Source organism: Leuciscus leuciscus (genome assembly GCF_965113295.1).
Source record: "Leuciscus leuciscus genome assembly, chromosome: 4".
NCBI classification, from domain to species: Eukaryota; Metazoa; Chordata; class Actinopteri; order Cypriniformes; family Leuciscidae; genus Leuciscus; species Leuciscus leuciscus.
This window is the reverse complement of record NC_138728.1, coordinates 46,806-67,208: the sequence shown is the minus strand read 5'-3', so window position 1 is coordinate 67,208 and position 20,403 is coordinate 46,806. Positions and strand designations below refer to the sequence as shown.

Here is a 20,403-nt window from a genome sequence, read left to right as displayed (position 1 = left end):
TTCTCTCCGTTGAAACCTATGGGGTCGCTGTGTCCAGTTTATATACTGTCTATGGATCTTATTCCCTCCATCTCAGCAGTAGATGGCGTTTACCGATGTTAGATACTTTTTAATTGATTATTATTTGTTCAATTAAGGTTTATACCAGCTACGTTCTATGCCAGATTTCAACACCACTGGAGCTTTTTCCAGCTGGTTAAGTGCAGTCAGTGTTGTTAAGCGATACAGCTCTAATGTTGCAAATAAAAAAACCCACGCTTGCGTATGAAACTGCTAGCTCTCGCGAGAGTACTGTAACAGAATCAGTATGACATCGCAGTGGTCAATAGTGATTGGTTTTACGCAAAATTTGCTCATCTCAGACTAATCTAAACTTCACACTTGCTCATCGGAAACAGCATGTGTGCATTTTAAAACATTTCGAGTGGAATTTAGAATAAATTTGTAAATGGTATTTGAAACCACAGATATAATATATAAGTTTGAAACTGTTTTCACCATGAAAGGGTTTGAATGCTAGTATAAAGTATAATAATAAATGGGTTCATGGATCTTATTCAAATGAATACAGTGACTAAGCTGCTGACGTCACCTCTCATGTCCACCCGCTTTAAAAAGCTGCTCTCGCTGTCAATCAATGCCAGGCCACGCCCCACACAAGTACGTTCTTCCTGTCAATCAATACCAGGCCACGCCCCTCCCGTGCCTCTTACACAAACAGCAGCAGCTCGAGAGAGAGTAAATAGAGAAAAGATGGCGGAGTTCATTCAGCTCAACAAACCCACTGAACCGAAACCAGCGTCCCAGAACCGGGAGCACCATCATCATCCTCCACCGGCCAAGAAAATCCGACAAGAGGAGAAAATATTTAAAGCCAAGAAGATGAACGGAGGCACGGAGCAGCAGAATTACAGCAGCAAACCGAAAAACAAAAAAACAAAAACAGAGAAAGACAGAGACCGAGAGAAAGAGAAAGGCAAAGAGAGAGAAAAAGAGAGGAAGAAACACAAACTGGCGGCTGAAAATCACCTCAGTGTGAAGAAGGAAAACGGAGAGCTGAAGTTGTCGCAGAAAGGTATCGACAGCCGCTTCGCTCGGGCGCTATTTGTGGCTGATAACGGGCCGTTGGTTCGCTAGATGTGATCTGTGCGAGTGTGTGTATGTGTGTGTGTTTATGATGTGTTTATTGTGCCTCTGTGAACGCGTGTGTGTTTATTTGTGTGTCGAACACATCCGACAGCGCTAGTTAGCTTAGCATCGGCGCGCGACCCAAGCGGTGACGGAGCGCGTGCAGCTGCAATGTGACCCGCCGCAGAACGAGCATATTAGTCCATAATAGCGTTATAAAATATCTGCTGTGTTAATCAAATCTGAGAGAATCACTCACCGAACATAATCGGAAACATATGTTAATATCCAAATATCAACTCAATCTATAGAACGTTAGAATAATTACCTGTAGTAATAAACACAGTAAACTGCTGTCATTCTTGAAATATCTATTCAGACATCAAAACGAACGATCATGATTCTAATACTGGATTATTGCTGAAATGTCATTACCACCTCGGACGTGTTATTAACGATGTATTCAGCCTGGGAAACATTAATTTACAGCAGAAACATGATTTCAGTGAACCTGCGGTGAAGTTGATCTGCAACAGTGTTTGTGACAGTAATGTTCTGTTACTTTAATAAATATAATGCTGTAACGTTACTTCACTCATACATGCATGTCTTACTGCAGTTGTGTGTTTGTGTCAGGCCTGTTACACACATGATCAGCACTAATAAAGCTATAACCCATCTGTGTGATGAAGACACGTTCAGTCTGTCCTGGATAGAGTTGGGAACCCGTTACTCAGACTAACTCATTAAAGTTCAGTTTTATGTTATTGACAAAGGCAGTAAATGCACTGTAAAGCTTCTCAGAAGAAGCTGTATTTCTTCAAAGAAACAGTTCTGTCATCGTTTACTCGCTGTCATGTCGCTCCAAACTTGTGTGACTCTTTTTTCATCAGTCAATGAGACACCATTTACTTCCACTGTACTGACAAAAAAAGTTGAAATGTTCTTTAAAATGTCTTTAGTCATACAGGTTTGGAGTGAAATGAGGTTAAGAAAAATATGACAGAATGAACACTTTGAACTTTCTCTCTCATTTTTTGTGCTTTAGTGTCATGTTTCCCCCACGGTTTGTCTTTATGGCAACATTATTAGACCCTGAAATTTATCCTCAAGATTGTGACCTGGTTAAAACTGACCAGAAGAATCAAAAGACAAAAATAAGAATTATCTTGTGCATAAAGAAGTTGAAGGAATGTTCATACCTGATTTTTAAGACAGTTTATCCTGGTATATGAAAGTATAGTGGAGAAGACTGATAATCTGTTGAGGACTTGTGTGATTGGCTGGTGAGGACTTCTCACTGAAGGCGGATTCATGAACTCTGTGTCTTTGAGCTGGATTCGGGAATGAGACAAACCTTCGGCATCAGTGAATGCTTTAACCCTCTGGTGTGTTTCTTTCTCCCACAGAACACACCATTAAAGACAAGGAGAAACCTAAAGACAGAGACCGTGAGAAAAAGAGAGAGAGAGAGAAGGACAGAGAGAAAGAGCAGGAGAGAGAGATGAAGGAGAAAAGAAAACATAAGCTGATGACGGAGATGAAGAGAGAGAATGGAGAGGTGAAGATCCTGCAGAAAGGTGAGCCATCAAACACCCACACCTGAACGTCTGTCAGCTCTGTGTGTGTGACCTTTCACCTTTGACCTGGGCTGCAGGTTTAGGGGTTCCTAAAAACAACAGAGTCAAGTCACATTTATTTATAAAGCGCTTTTTACAATACAGATTCTTTCAAAGCAGCTTTACAGAGATAACAGGAAAATAATGCAACAAAGTTTGTTTCCAGAAGAAAATAGCGTCACAGTCCAGCTTCAGTTCAGTGATGCTTCATTTTGTTGTAAAAAAGTTATTACAACAAATGTGAAGAGTGAATATAATTTCGACGAAGACACATTATGATGATTAAAAAAAGGACCAGCGTTTTTTATTCTGTTCTGTTTGAAAGAAAGAAGCAAGTGTGAACCTTTTCTATTGGCTGCAGGTTCTGCTTTCTTTGTCCTTTTATGCCTGAATGATCATATCTGGTGTTTTCAAAGAGATGGCGATGTCATTTTTGGCTAAAATCGTGGAGCCGTTCCTGTGCCCTGGTGTGATTGGAGCTCGGCTTGATCGAGATCAACCGTTAGGGTTAGTGATGTGATGCAGTCGATAATAGGGCTGTCAATCTTCCTCTATAATACTATTCGAATTCCATTCCTTATTTTATTTAATATTAAAATAATATTCGAATATATAATGCTCAAATTCATCCTATTATTAATATTTACGACATTACACTGTCTTATGGATCGCCAATGCGTGATGTTGATCGGTCTCATATCTTCACAGATAAACCGTGTCAGTTTGTCTGTTATCGCCTTTTGGCAGACAGCTGGTAAGCCCCGTGATGAGGAGAGAGGAAGTAATTCTTGCCTGTTTTAGCGGCGGTTCCTCGTACAGATCGCCTAGCTTGTCAGGGTGTAACGTTGTCATAACAAATAACGGATATTTTTCTCTCCGTTTTGGCCTTCCGTCCACACTGAGACGGCGTTCTTATTAATGAAAACGCACTCCAAAGTGGATACATTTGGAAACGCCGTGTTGACGTTGTAGTGTGGACTGTGAATCAAATTGTCAGGAGTGGTGATCTCCAGGGGTGGTAGTGGGGCAATGGATAAGACACATGCCTTTGGTGTGAGAGACCCGGGTTCGAATCCACTGTGAGACACCAATGTGTCCCTGAGCAAGACACTTAACCCCTAGTTGCTCCAGAGGCGTGCGACCTCTGACATATTTGTAAGTCGCTTTGAATAAAAGCGTCAGCTAAATGAATAAATGTAAATGTAAATCTCCGTTTCCGTGGAGACATTTCTCTCCGCGATTTTTGACAGTATTGTTATGATGATACAGCGTGGATAACGTGCACAATTGGGTTACGATTCAAAAACTTTATTGTTCATCAGACGAAACAAAAGCATTTAATTTTCACATGCGTGTAAGCCAAGGCGGCGAGAAAGACAAGATTGCACATTTTTTTTGCAAATAGGAACTTCAGCATTCGAATAGTATTGATTTTTTTTAATATTCGAATTATATTAGAATTTCGGAATTCGTTCCAACAGCCCTAGTCGATAATCAGACCTCCCGTACTTTATTGCTTATTTAAGAAATGGTATTCTGAAACATTCAGGTGTCACAAAAATATTATTATTAAAATGTGCGCAAATGTGAATAAAAGGTGTAACAACAATTTGACATCAGACTCGGTCAGTGAATCGTTCAGAGTTCATAGATGACTCACTGAACCACGACTCACTTGTGTGATCTATACCTCAGTCTCTTTACTGGTCTTGTTTTATGACAGTGTGTAAAGATGCATATTCACAACTGAAGTTTGTTATTGTTATCATCAGTAATAATGATATTCTAAATAACATTATTTGGTTATTGTTTAGCATATGAGATCCACTTGTAAGATTGAATTGACTGTGAGTGACATGTGGAACCATAATCTTGATTTCATTGTTGTTGTTTTTCAAGCAGTCAGAAATATTCTTTCAAAACAGACATATATATATATATATATATATATATATATATGTGTGTGTGGCACAAATGCAGTCAAGACCACTAGAGTAATAGGTTAAAACTAGAACTAATTTATACTAAATTAGAAAAATGCTTGTGTCTATAACTTGCACCGTCATAGTCTAAGGACTGAAACTTCGGTACAGCACAGCGGTGTTGTTAAAAGCTCAAGTAAGAAGATATGAACTTAATGTTTTAAATAATGATTTGCTGTAATCATGACATTGATATGAGGTTAATAGTGGGTCATATGGAGGAGATGGACTAACATCAGCATCATCATCGGCTGCAGTTACTGCTGTTTGTTGGACTTCTGTGAGCTTGATGGATTAGACTTTGGCAGTGTACAGTTTGTCACATCAACTCTCACCTGTGCCTTTCCTTTCTGTCAGTTGTTAAACTCTCATCTGTGCTTGCTTAAAACACATTTCTCATAGCCACTCCCTAGACTGTTTAACACACTACACGATAGTTTATACACAACTGATGACCAAACTAACCCTAACTAACCCTAGCCCTAACCCAACTGATGACCAAACTAAACCTAACCCAACTGATGACCTAACTAACCCTAGCCCTAACCCAACTGATGACCTAACTAACCCTAGCCCTAACCCAACTGATGACCTAACTAACCCTAGCCCAACTGATGACCAAACTAACCCTAAGTAACCCTAACCCAACTGATGACCTAACTAACCCTAACCCAACTGATGACCAAACTAACTAATTGCTTTACATTATTTAAATAAAGTAGCACCTTGGATACATTTGAATTGTTTTTGCATCCCTGGAAAACATTTTTTTTTGACGTTTGTATTACTATTAGGCACGGGGCGCTATCAAGTTTTCATGTTGCGATAATTGCTGAAGCTTTTATCTCGTTATTGAAATAAGTTGCAAAAAAAGTGTTGTCATATTATAACAGGTTTAATAACTTTTTTTTCTCATGACAAAAAGAACTCGGAACACATAAATACAATAAAGCAATACACTTTTTTTTTTTTTTTATAAAGTTAAAAGGTTTCAAACAGATTAAATTGCAAAATAATTAAAGAACAAATGGGTAGCACTTTAGAATAAGGTCCAATAGGCTTTATGCCGAGCGTCACGTGACCAAACCGGAAAACAGGTCTCCTGACTTCCGGTTTGCTTCTGTTTGGTACTAACGGCGAGTCGGTGACAGCTATTGACTTGGCCTAGCTAACCTAGTTAGCCCTTTTTACTGTTGCCGTTTTATTTGATTTTAACATCTGAATGTTAGTGACAAGAAGAAAATGTCAAAGCCAGTAAAGTACCAGAAGCAGATAATCCTCAATACGCGATGTCAGGGAAGTTCAACTCCACCGTGAGTTTCCACCACTTCAATGTTATCGTTAGTTTAGCTACCATAGTTACAAACTGCATTCTTCCCGTTCGGGAATGCTAACATGAGCTATCGCTAGCAGATACAAACCTTCATAGTCAAATATGTATGAGGAGGCGTATAGCTTAAACCCCTTGTCCATTTTGGTGGCAGGAGTTTTAGATGTCAACCTGCATATGCAATGGACATCAGTTATGCTCATTTTGGGTAATTCCTGAAGGCATCTAGAGTAAAACAGTGCCATATCCAACGTAGCGCGGTACAGCGGACCTGAACCGGATGTGGTGACACCTGTTTCGCAGAATGCGGAAGTAAGTTTCGCATAGAGCCCATTAGTTAACGTTAGTTAATGTATTAACTAACATTAACAATGAGCAATATCTACATTTGTTACAGAAGAATGTCAGCTCAGGTCCATTAAATAATACAGTTACAACTTTTGATTTTAATAATGTATTATATGTTTATTATTGAATGGAATGGCCACTTAGAATCATTTTGTAGTCGAGTACCTTAAGAGACAAATAAAATCATCATCTTGATGTCACACATATACAGCGACACCCAATTCAGTGTTGTAGATTGTAGATCTCGGAGACAAATGTGCAAAAAAACTATTTGTTGCTAATTTGTTGTTTTTGCTAGTTGGCTAGTTGGTTATATATATATTTTTTTTACTAGAACAATGTGCTATCTTCATGTGCAAGCTGTCATCTATTTTAGAAAAAAAAATAGCTTTCAACAAATTACAGTTATTGACCATTATTATGTGTGGTGAGTTAGTAAATAATTTAAATAGACAATTTTAAAAAGAGAATAAAGTTACTGATTTTTATTTAGAAAAAAATGAAAAATCACGAACTTTAAATTTGAAAATTGACCTATAATACACATATACAAGTCTTTTTTGTGACATTGGGTTGCAGTTTTCATTTAGGACACTTTTTTTCATACACACGCGCACACACTCAAATGCATGCATACACCACATGCTAAGATACGTGAAAGAGTAACTGCTATCCGCCTCCCAAGTTTCATTAAAAATCATCCCAATCCCCTCTTCTGCTGTCTAACACTTCTTTCGCCATGTATTTGTTCGTTTCTTTTATTATTTTATGCAATCCTAAACACTCTAACCTGCTGCGCTTCGTATCTCTGTTCAAATCCTTCCTTTCCGCTCTGCCAGAAAGCTGCTGCCATTTGCTGATGGAAAGCATGAAATTACCGTAATGAGCCGTATATTGCCGAAAAGCGCATGTTGTCTACTGTCAGGGGCAATTTGAATGGTTTTGATAGTGCAAACGGTTGAAGAGTTACGGTAAAGTGAATGCAGCTTGCTGGTGTGTGTCGGCGTCGACACAGCCGGTTCTAAAGGGTTAACTGACCCTGAACTGTGAACGAGTGATTAGATGCATCACTCTCTGCTCCGGTCCTTATCAGCTCTGCTATTTGTTGGGGGTGAAATCATTTTTTCTTTTGTTCTGAGGATGTTTGTGAAGTTAATCACCTTTCTCCTGTGCTGTAGGTGACGGAGAGAAGCCGAAGATAAATTCTGCTGAGGACTTGCTGATGAAAAAGGTCAAGAAGAAAAAGAAAAAGAAACATAAAGAAGGTGAAAAGCGAAAGCGGCCCAAGATGTACAGCAAGTCCAGCCAGACGGTTAGTTCTGAGTCCGAGTTCCAGCCACCGGCCCCGGTCCAGCAGAGCGTCTCTGTGAGCTCCTGTAGCCCGACACCGGAGAACAGAAGCACACCGAGCCTGAAGAACATCTGCTCTCAGAGTCTGAGCGCCACAGACGGCCCGGATAAACCCGCTACACTGCCCGGGCTGGACCGGCTGGAGTTCGGCTGTCTGGTCCATGTGGAGAACCAGCCCAACGGAGGTGCCCTGGTTCTGCACGCCTACAGCAAGGAGCTCTCGGTCCTGACGCCCGTGCAGATGCAGAGGTTCGCGCAGGAGTTCGTCACCCTGTCGTTTAGCGAGGACCAGGACGGCTCTGCCAACTACGTGATGGGCGTGATCCATGGGGCCGCCTCGTATCTCCCAGACTTCCTCGAGTACTTCTCCTGCAAGTTCCCCAACTCGCCCGTCAAAATGGAAATCCTGGGGAAGAAGGACATCGAGACGACGACTATGGCAAACTTTCACACTCAGGTTAGTAGACGTGACAGGTTGTGTTGCACTGGTGGGTGTTTGTAGGTTTAGCTGCAGCAGAGATTCGATACAGGAGAACAAAACATCATTCCTCTTTAATGACAGATTAGGGACCTCATGGATAAAGGGCATATGCCATTTTCCTTGCACACATTATTGATAAAAAACATCACATGCTAAAGCTTCTGCTATTGGTAATTATATATGCACTTTGCACAGGGTCTGATTCAATAAAAACTGCAATTGATGTGTGCTTACATGCTCTATCAGGATGTAATCTACACAAGGTTTTATACCCGAGGCTCTAGTGTTGACAAAAGTACCTACTTTGGTACCAACTTCGGAAAATGAACAGAATCGTAAATGCCTGATTGGCCATTGTGTTCACGCACTCATCAGATATGTCTGTGATTGGCTACAATGATCAGCGCACGGAAGTGTTTGAAAGCAGGACCGATCTGCTGATATACGCCTGCTTTCTAACGCTCCCCGTGTGTATCTGTGCAAGCGCTCGCTGAAGAGCGTCATTGATGTATATTTACAACATGTTTTTGAAGCGCAGATCAGGGGTAGCGTAACTGTCTGTCAGGTGTAGCGTAACTGTCTGTCAGGGGTAGCGTAACTGTCTGTCAGGGGTAGCGTAACTGTCTGTCAGGGGTAGCGTAACTGTCAGGTGTAACCTGACGGTGTAGCGTAACTGTCTGTCAGGGGTAGCGTAACTGTCTGTCAGGGGTAGCGTAACTGTCTGTCATGTGTAACCTGACGGTGTAGCGTAACTGTCTGTCAGGGGTAGCGTAACTGTCTGTCAGGGGTAGCGTAACTGTCTTGTCAGGTGTAGCGTAACTGTCTGTCAGGTGTAGCGTAACTGTCTTTCAGGTGTAGCGTAACTCTCTGTCAGGGGTAGCGTAACTGTCTGTCAGGGGTAGCGTAACTGTCTGTCAGGGGTAGCGTAACTGTCCTGTCAGGGGTAGCGTAACTGTCAGGTGTAGCGTAACTCTGTCAGGTGTAGCGTAACTCTCTGTCAGGTGTAGCGTAACTCTCTGTCAGGTGTAGCGTAACTCTCTGTCAGGTGTAGCGTAACTGTCTGTCAGGGGTAGCGTAACTGTCTGTCAGGGGTAGCGTAACTGTCTTGTCAGGTGTAGCGTAACTGTCTGTCAGGTGTAGCGTAACTGTCTTTCAGGTGTAGCGTAACTCTCTGTCAGGGGTAGCGTAACTGTCTGTCAGGGGTAGCGTAACTGTCTGTCAGGGGTAGCGTAACTGTCCTGTCAGGGGTAGCGTAACTGTCAGGTGTAGCGTAACTCTGTCAGGTGTAGCGTAACTCTCTGTCAGGTGTAGCGTAACTCTCTGTCAGGTGTAGCGTAACTCTCTGTCAGGTGTAGCGTAACTGTCTGTCAGGTGTAGCGTAACTGTCTGTCAGGTGTAGCGTAACTCTCTGTCAGGGGTAGCGTAACTCTCTGTCAGGGGTAGCGTAACTCTCTGTCAGGGGTAGCGTAACTGTCTGTCAGGTGTAACCTGACGGTGTAGCGTAACTGTCTGTCAGGGGTAGTGTAACTGTCAGGGGTAGCGTAACTGTCTGTCAGGTGTAGCGTAACTGTCTGTCATGTGTAACCTGACGGTGTAGCGTAACTCTTTGTCAGGGGTAGCGTAACTGTCTGTCAGGTGTAGCGTAACTGTCTTTCAGGTGTAGCGTAACTGTCTTTCAGGTGTAGCGTAACTGTCTTTCAGGTGTAGCGTAACTGTCTTTAATGTGTAACGTAACTGTCTTTAATGTGTAACCTGATGGTGTAGCATAACTGTTTGTCAGGTGTAGTGTAACTGTCTGTCAGGTGTAGCATAACTGTCTGTCAGGTGTAGTGTAACTGTCTTTCAGGTGTAGCATAACTGTCTTTCAGGTGTAGCGTAGCGTAACTGTCTGTCAGGTGTAGCGTAACTGTCTGTCAGGTGTAGCGTAACTGTCTGTCAGGGGTAGCGTAACTGTCTGTCAGGGGTAGCGTAACTGTCTGTCAGGTGTAGCGTAACTGTCTGTCAGGTGTAGCGTAACTGTCAGGTGTAGCGTAACTGTCTGTCAGGTGTAGCGTAACTGTCTGTCAGGTGTAACCTGACGGTGTAGCGTAACTGTTTGTCAGGTGTAGCATAACAACTGTCTGTCAGGTGTAGCGTAACTGTCTGTCAGGTGTAGCATAACAACTGTCTGTCAGGTGTAGCATAACAACTGTCTGTCAGGTGTAGCATAACAACTCTCTGTCAGGTGTAGCGTAATTCTCTGTCAGGTGTAGCGTAACTGTCTGTCAGGTGTAGTGTAACTGTCTGTCAGGTATAGCATAACTCTCTGTCAGGTGTAACCTGACGGTGTAGCGTAACTGTTTGTCAGGTGTAGCGTAACTGTCTGTCAGGTGTAGCGTAACTGTCTGTCAGGTGTAGCGTAACTGTCTGTCAGGGGTAGCGTAACTGTCTGTCAGGTGTAACCTGACGGTGTAGCGTAACTGTCTGTCAGGTGTAGCGTAACTGTCTGTCAGGTGTAGGGATGGGTACCGAAACCCGGTATTAAACGGGCCCCGGTGCTGAATTTTGAAAGACCGCTGGATCGTTAAGCTCGGACGTTATCGGTTCTGCTGTCGGTACTGGAGAAATTATGAAAGTACACGTGCTATTTATTATTGCTATTAAGAAATTATTATCTTGCGAATAAATATTGAACCATTTGTCTGTGATGCATTTTTGCTAAAGAGAGAGAGAGTGTGTGTGAGAGAGAGAGCGATCTTTCACGCAAAGCCACGGCGCGCGCAACACAACAGCCCTGCTTAATGAGTGACGATGAGGACAGAACGTTCAAAAGGTTACACTTTAGATCTTTGATATTAAACTAATTTTATTTTAGATTTAGATTTTGGCTTCCAATGATTATAAAAAAGAAGATATTTGAGGTGTAACCATTAAAAACTAAAGCCACATTCTCTCCAGCGCAACTTCCTTCCCTTCACAGCGGTGCGCTGTCATTTCTCCCTAAAACCCAAAAGTAACGTCAGAATCTGCACGATCGTGATCGTTGTAAAATGTAGTCTATACTGTTGCTAAACTGCGGGACACGTTTGATAATAAAAGGCTATTAAAAGTACCAAAATTTACGCAATAGACGCTGTTCCAAAATGCGGCGCACGCTCCGAAACACATCGCAACGAGACAAGCAACGTATATTTTGGGCTTCGTGTGCGCATCTAAATGATCAAATAGCCTACACAAATATGTCAAAATGGCCATCTTGGAGATTCACTTAAACAGTTTATTCACTTAAATACAGTTTATGTCTTAAATCGGCGTAAATAGTTGGGAGAAAATATGAGGTATAGATCTGCATTTGGTCTTAAAGAGGCAGCAGTCTAATCCTGCTGACGATTGCTCAATTAATGTGAATCAAACAACAAAAGGCAAAGAGAAAATCAGTCACAGCTCTTGAATGATATAAGCTTTAATCTATCTATGATAAACTATGCAGTGTTATTTTACATCTGACTTTATTAGATGTCTTTTTAACCCATATTACTCCTGAACAGTAATGTCAGTGGACATTACTGAAATTAAAGCACTGGGTATATAATTTGTATATTTGTTTTATTGTATACTTTTTTTTTTGTTTGACCATGTGTTTGTACTTTGTTTTTGGCGTCCTGTCTGTCTATATAAAATACAAAAGCCTGCACCCTTCTGCATAACATATGTTTTATTTGTGTTGTTAAAGCATTGCTTTTTCTTTTGCTATAGATATTTATTTTACATTTCAAAATATAAAGCAATATTAATTATGTTCTAAATAATTTTTCCCCCTTTTTTAATATGACAAAAAGAACCGATAAGAAAACCGTTAAAGTACCGGATCGATAAGGAGTATCGGTAAGAGTAGTAATACCGTTAAAACCTTAACGATACCCATCCCTAGTCAGGTGTAGCGTAACTGTCTGTCAGGTGTAGTGTAACTGTCTGTCAGGTATAGCGTAACTCTCTGTCAGGTGTAACCTGACGGTGTAGCGTAACTGTCTGTCAGGTGTAGCGTAACTGTCTGTCAGGTGTAGTGTAACTGTCTGTCAGGTGTAGTGTAACTGTCTGTCAGGTATAGCGTAACTGTCTGTCAGGTATAGCGTAACTCTCTGTCATGTGTAACCTGACGGTGTAGCGTAACTGTTTGTCAGGTGTAGCGTAACTGTCTGTCAGGTGTAGTGTAACTGTCTGTCAGGTATAGCGTAACTCTCTGTCAGGTGTAACCTGACGGTGTAGCGTAACTGTCTGTCAGGTGTAGTGTAACTGTCTGTCAGGTGTAGTGTAACTGTCTGTCAGGTATAGCGTAACTCTCTGTCATGTGTAACCTGACGGTGTAGCGTAACTGTTTGTCAGGTGTAGCGAGATCGATCCGCTGGTTGGTCCAATTATGCCTCCCATCACAAAGTCAATGTCTTTTTTGAAGCACATCGAGGAATCTATTCTGTAAATGTGTTTCTATAGTAGTTAATGTGCATATTTTCTTATCGGATCAAAAGACTCAATTGAGCGCATACTTTTTTCATGCTCATATTTTGAATTTATGCATGTTTATGTTTCCATCCAGCATTTTTTGTGCAGTATCCCATAATACACATAAAAATAGTTGGATAGGAACCGCTATTGTGTTAGATTATGTGTCACGCTTCACCTGAAACACTGAGTGTCATCAATAGATGTGATATCACAGACACAACACACACTGTGACTGACCCATGAGATCTGATGTTTGGGATCATCTCATTAGAAACAACATCTGCTCCTCCTCCGTTTGTAGCATTAATAGAAACGTGACCTCCATAAAACGGTTGTGTACACACACACACACAGAGAGAGAGAGAGAGAGCAGTGTTTGTTCAAGCACAGATGAGTCAGTCCTGTAGGCATTAGCAGCCTGGACATGCCTGGACTGATGTCATCAATCCCATAATGCACTGCTCACTTCACATTCCCCTGGTCACATGACTTTACGCTGCTCTTCAGTGCTTGAACACAATAATTATGTCAAAACATTTCATACCAATTGTAATTCTGCTGTGTGTTCACAGCTGCTGAGTTTCTTTGCTCAATTATACTTGATGGTGCTTTGGATATTTTTATGAACTTATACAAATAACATAGAAACCATGACCGATGAGAGTGTGTTATGTGGTGTATGTTCAGGTGAGGAGGAGTTACTCCCACGGCACATATCGAGCCGGAGCCATGAGGCAGATCAGTCTGGTGGGAGCCGTGGACGAGGAGGTGGGAGATTATTTCCCAGAGTTCCTCAGCATGCTGGAGGACTCGCCTTTCCTGCAGGTGTGTTTCCTCTCTCTCTCACACACACACACTTTTCCTTTGACAGCAGCTTATTGATCAGTGTTTTGTGAGGTTGAATTTCTGCGTGTGTTTAGCGCACGCTGCCGTGGGGGACGTTCTCCAGTCTGGGTTAGGGTTAGCGTGTTGATCTGTGTGTGTGTGTGTGTGTGTGTGTGTGTGTGTGTGTGTGTGTGTGTGGCGCACGCTGCCGTGGGGGACGTTCTCCAGTCTGGGTTAGGGTTAGCGTGTTGATCAGTGTGTGTGTGTGTGTGTGTGTGTGTAGCGCACGCTGCCGTGGGGGACGTTCTCCAGTCTGGGTTAGGGTTAGCGTGTTGATCAGTGTGTGTGTGTGTGTGTGTGTGTGTGTGTGTAGCGCACGCTGCCGTGGGGGACGTTCTCCAGTCTGGGTTAGGGTTAGCGTGTTGATCAGTGTGTGTTTGTGTGTAGCGGACGCTGCCGTGGGGGACGTTCTCCAGTCTGAAGCTGAAGAGCCCGACTGACAGTGACGATGGCCCCATCATGTGGGTTCGGCCCGGAGAGCAGATGATCCCCGTCACGGACATGCCCAAGTCTCCCTTCAAACGGAAACGGTAACAAAGCTTCACTCCTGTGTGTGTGTGTGTGTGCGTGTGTGTGTGTGTGTGCGTGCGTGTGTGTGTGTGTGTGTGCGTGTGTGTGTGTGCGTGTGTGTGTGTGCGTGTGTGTGTGCGCGTGTGTGTGTGTGTGTGTTTCTGTATCGAATTGCAGTTTCACACACACATCAGAACCTTCCTGATATCATTTCAGAACTTCATCAACATCTTCATCATGAACACAGAGCAGCAACAGTTCTGTCAGATCAACATCAAACACACTCACACAGACACTCACTCACACACACACACACACACACACACACACTCGCATACATGCACAGACACACACACTCACACAGATACACACTCAGACACTCACACAGACACACACACTCACAGACACACTCACACACTCACACAGACACAGATACACACTCAGACAGACTCTCACACACACACACTCACTCACACACACACTCACTCACACACACACACACACACACACACACACACACACGTGTAGAGCTGAGTGTCAGTGATTCTCCAGGATCAATGACTGTGTTTTTGTGTCATTTGTTATGTATTGACGCTGAAAACAATCATAATTAATAATTTTTTACAGGTCAACCAATGAAATAAAGAATCTGCAGTATCTTCCTCGAGCCAGTGAGCCGCGAGAGATGCTGTTTGAGGACCGAACCCGAGCTCACGCTGATCACATCGGCCAAGGGTTTGAGCGCCAGACCACTGCAGCTGTGGGAGTGCTGAAAGCTGTGCGCTGCGGGGAAGGGTGAGCACACACACACACTCATCTGGAAGGCTTATGAAACACCTTACCGGTGTGATGTGTATCGTGAGCTGCTGATCTCAGTGATGTCAGTGTGTGTGTGTGTGTGTGTGTGTGTGTGTGTGTGTGTGTGTGTGTGTTGCAGTGCTGAGCCTCCACGCATCACCAAAGACGTGATCTGTTTCCATGCGGCTGATTTCCCTGATGTGGTTCAGCGGCTGCAACTGGACCTGTACGAGCCGCCCCTGTCTCAGGTGAGGTCCCTTCCTGTGCTGGGTATATACTTCCTGTGCTGGGTATATACTTCCTCTTGTTAAAACCCTCGCCTGCGCTCATCACATGATCTGCTCGCAGTCACAGCACTGGTGTTGGTGAAAGAGGTTTGGTCTTGAATGTTTTGACTGTGTGTTGTACTTCCTTCTAGGCTTGTCACGATACCATGAACATCTTACGATACTATACTAGCTGAAGTGTCACGATACCATAAACATCTTACGATAAACATCTTACGATACTATACTAGCTGAAGTGTTACGATACCATAAACGCCTTACGATACTGTCAGGGTCTCCGCGGATCCTTAAAAAGTCTTAAAAGGTGTTAAATTTGATTTTTTTTTTATTTAAGGCCATAAAAAGTCTTTTTTTTTTTTTTAAATGTCTTATTTTTACTTATGAAAGGTCTTAAATTTTAGATGACACTTTGACTTAGACTTATCTAAATGCTTTCGAAATTAAAACTATCTAATTAGCGTAGGCCTACGTATTATTTTTTTAATTCTATCTTTGTGGATTTGCTTGTTCACGTGACAATTCGCGTCACTTACGGCAGCATATTAGCCTACATCTGTCTCCTGCACGCGAGAGGAGAGAAGAAAACCAGTAAATATCAGTTCAGTTGTAAGTTAATTCTTTATGTGCTTAGGAGTGTGCAATATTGTCTATGAACTATGATGATATTGTAATCATTGTTTTAACTATGTACGAGGCACTGCGAGTGCGAGCTGACATCGCGTTTCTCTCATGCTTACTTTCACTGCGTGATGTGTCAGTGCAGTTATAGATGTGCCCAAATTAGTTTTTGTCTTATATTTATATCATATTATGTTGTGATATTAGAATATCATATCACATGAGCAAGAGTGCCGTTTTCCTGTACACAATTGCAAATGTGCTATTTATTTTATACAACAGTTAAATTAACAACAAAGTTAACATTGTGAGTTACTTTTTGGACACAATATTATCAATTTTCACTTTAAATCGCCGACGAGAATTTCATAATGAAGCCGTAGTCCAACAGACAGCGATGATTATTTTTTTACTGAAATCCGCGTTTTGAACGAATCATTTTAACGATTCAATGAACAATCACTTGTTTTGAACAAATCGGTTGACTCCAACAACTCGCTTATTAAGACAGTGACTTGCCGCTACCTACTGGTGGTTTTAGTTTCATATTTAAAGTATCCTTTAATTAAAACGTTAAAATTATAAATCATTTCATGTTTAAATATTGAATAGCTTTATTTATGCAATTGTAAATTAAGTGTAAATTACAGTAGGCTAATGCCAGTTTTGATGCCGCTTCTGTGTCACCTCTGCACTGCAAGGATGGAATTTAATTTAATGATTTATTTTGACATTGGTACTGTGTTATTCTAATATAATTTAATTTGAATGTTAGAATTTGACATAAAAGGTGATGCATACCTCTAAATACGTTTAGAAACAATGTCCTTATATAGGTGAAAATGCCCCTGGAAATCAATTTAAGGTGGTAAATATTGCCCCTTAATAAAAAATTTAATTTCGGTCACTGCTGTGAACTGACCACTGCATAGAATATAAAAAATATGAATATCTTCATGGGTCTGCTGTCAACAACAGGCTTAAACCAGCCAGGATACCAGTACAAAAACACAATCAGTAAAATATCATCTAATTATTATCAACAAAACTTTGAAAATATCTAGACATATTTTTGTCAATATTGTGCACCCCTAATGTACGGTATTAATTTTGATTTCTTCAGGTCTTAAAAAGGTCTTAAAAAGGTCTTAAAAAGCCTTAAATTTGACTTTAAAAATGGTGCAGATACCCTGACTATACTAGCTGAAGTGTTACGATACCATAAACGCCTTACGGTACTATACTAGCTGAAGTGTTACGATACCATAAACATCTTACGATACTATACTAGCTGAAGTGCCACGATACCATAATCACCTTACGATACTATACTAGCTGAAGTGTCACGATACCATAAACACCTTACGATACTATACTAGCTGAAGTGTTATGATACCACACAGTATTTTGTTCATTCATAATTGAAATCTACAAAATTAACTCAATTTTCTTAAATGCATAGATGTAAAAAAAAAAACAAGAGTTCTGACGGAATGATGACCTCTGACCCAACGTTAGACATGTGATGTAGCGTAAGATTAGGTGAGAATAGACGACTCCCGCGAAAACCACGTAACTCTCTCGTGAACTGTATTGTTTTGTCGGGATGTTCGCTAACAGTAAATTGCTGCAAAGGTATTTCCGACTTCTTTTTACCCTCAAATGAATAACAAAAAAGAACTTTGTGGAGAGCCTTTACGAGCCTTAACTCGTTCGTGTTGCCAGATCTTGTTAGAAAAAACAGACCAAAAGATCTCGACCTGCACCGGTCCATCAATAGAAATGGCAGCAGTTCAAGAGAGCTAAAATTGCCAAACACAACACGTCTGCGGTCGCTGTAATATTACTTTGCAATTTAAATGAAATCGCGCTTAAACCGATTTGGCTTATCTCGATTATGAAATGGCAAATGCTGTGATCATTAGTTATGTGCAGCTTGTCAGTGACGTACGGCTCAGTAAACGCGGCTCACTCTGAAAGCACTGCGAGTTCGAGCCGCTTATAACATGCATTTGAAAAAACATGTGTCAAACATCTTTCCAAACACGAGAAGCATTTATGAACCTCTAGTCCAACAACAGACAACATTTAATAGATTAATCAAAGCGTTTCAATCTTCTGTTTATTCAGCTACAGATAGTGTGATGCCCATAGGGGGATATCCTGGAATGATGTGTGGTGTTGTACTTCTGCGCGGGAATATTTGGTGTGTGTGTGTTAAAGCAGAGGAGTTTCCAATGAAGTCTAATGAGTGTGTCCTGATGTTCTCTCTCTCTGCAGTGTGTGCAGTGGGTCGATGATGCTAAACTCAATCAGTTGAGGCGAGAGGGAATCCGCTACGCTCGTATCCAGCTCTACGATAACGACATCTACTTTATCCCTCGCAACGTGGTTCACCAGTTCAAGAGTGTGTCGGCCGTGTGCAGCCTGGCCTGGCATGTGCGCTTGAGACAGTATCATCAGGAGCCCGAGGAAGAGGAGGCTCACGAGGAGGAAGAAGAGCTGAAGCAGGTCATCAAGCCAGAGCCGAGTGACGAGAGCATCAGAGCTGCGAACACGACCCACGACTGCAGACCCGCGCGAGACTCGCCGTATGTAACACCCATGAAGATGGAGAGGGCGGAGCTACAGGCTGAGAGGCCCAAAGCCCTTCCCAGAAGCCCCAGCTTGACTCCGCCTCTTGTCTCCTCATCTGACGGGCGACCCAAAGTGCTCAACGTATCCGAATGTCCCAGCGCTCCCTCACACACGTCACGCAACTCCACGGCCATTGCGCACACACCCAAACACACACACACGCCGACACCACCCAAACACACACACACGCCGGCACCACCCAAACACCCCCCCCCCTCGGCACCCCCCAAACACACACACACACCCGCACCAAACAAACACACACCCCCCTCAGCGCCAACCAAACACACACCCCCCTCAGCGCCAACCAAACACACACACACGCCGGCACCACCCAAACACACACCCCCCTTGGCGCCAGCCAAACACACACACACGCCGGCACCAACCAAACACACACCCCCCTCAGCACCCAGATATTTCCATTCTTCCTCTGTCCCCAAACCGGGACACACACCCTCAACACCTACTAAACCTAGCCATGCTGCCAACACAACCAAACACACACAAACTACCAACACAACCAAACACACACAAAGTACCAACACAACCAAACACACACAAAGTACTAACACAACCAAACACACACAAAGTACCAACACAACCAAACACACACAAACTAGTAACACAACCAAACCAACACAAACTAGTAACACAACCAAACCCACACACTCTGCGAACACAGCCAAACACACACACTCCACACTAATAACCAAACCCGGCCCCAAACTGAGCTCTGGACTGTCACTCAGCTGGCCGGCTCCGCCCCTGGCCACACCCCCTCTGAGAACGGCCCGCCCCCAAGACTCTCTGCACCCGAAGGCCGTCCGGCCACACCCGCATGAACCACACAAAGACTTTTTATACTGATTTGTACAGAACGGTTTTTAAACGGCGCTTCATTTAATCACGTTTATTTCTACTGTCGGTTTTACTTTCTTTTTAATCGATCTGACAAGAGCAGAGAAAGAAACGGCGGCACGTCTCCAAGACTTCTTTTATACAGTCAACTTCTGCTGAACTTCTCTCTCTCTCTCTGTCTCTCTCTCTCTCTCTCTCTCTCTCTCTGTCTCTCTCTCTCTCTCTCTCTGTCTCTCTCTGTCTCTCTCTCTCTCTCTCCCTCTGTGTCTCTCTCTCTCTCTCTCCCTCTGTGTCTCTCTCTCCCTCTCTCTCCCTCTCTCTCCCTCTCTCTCCCTCTCTCTCTCTCTCTCTCTCTCCTGTTACTGGTTGTCAACATGGCAAATGTAGCTCGTAACTCGCTCCTCAGTGCCTGTCCGTAACTGTGAAATATCCAAGCACTTCGACTCGGCTGCACTGAGAAAATTCTTCAAATCCAAACAGGTCCTTGAATAATATATTTTCAGTTGTAGGCTTTAGTCGTATTAGAGCTGACATGAACATATATATTTTTTGTAAGATGACAATTGTTTTAAAGACTCTACAGGCTTTTCCATAGAGCTTATTTATATCAAGGGTTTCTTTGGTTCTGTTTGATTCGTCAGCACTGTAGTGTACATAACGATTTTTCTAAAGGAAATGTGTAGTATGATTTATACTGAAATAAGAACCTCCTAATAAAAGGTTCAGTTTGTTGGATTGGTGTCGTGTCTGTAAACCTCGACCCTAACCCTAACGATCCAGACCATCTTCAGGGATGTGGTTTTGCTGTATTTCTACTGATTTGTTATGTTTGATAGTGATCTGTCTGTCATATTGCTAAACTACGAGCTAAACTCTGGAATAGACTTCCTAGGACTGTTCGGGACTCACACACACTTTCGTAGTTTAACTCTAGCCACAGTTCTGCTGTCAGAACCGCCAACACTTTTCATACTCTATACATTAAGTCAATGAATTTTTCCTTCCCTTCTCACTTTCCTTGATCCAGCTTCGCACAGGCAAAATTCCCATTCCCAACATTCTGTGCTGCAGAACAAAGTGGCCATTG

The 20,403-nt window shown here is 42.5% G+C and overlaps 1 protein-coding gene across 1 annotated transcript; it reads left to right on the top strand.

The window, feature by feature from the left end:
* Nucleotides 1-400: 400 nt before the first annotated feature.
* On the top strand, nucleotides 401-20,051 carry LOC309496824 (uncharacterized protein). The gene is made up of 8 exons (XM_082166951.1): nucleotides 401-1,075; nucleotides 2,538-2,708; nucleotides 7,586-8,214; nucleotides 13,408-13,545; nucleotides 13,993-14,135; nucleotides 14,743-14,910; nucleotides 15,053-15,161; nucleotides 18,099-20,051. Exons 1-8 carry the CDS (start codon nucleotides 547-549, stop codon nucleotides 19,323-19,325), a joined length of 3,114 nt encoding a protein of 1,037 aa, XP_082023077.1. The 5' UTR covers nucleotides 401-546; the 3' UTR covers nucleotides 19,326-20,051.
* Nucleotides 20,052-20,403: the final 352 nt, after the last annotated feature.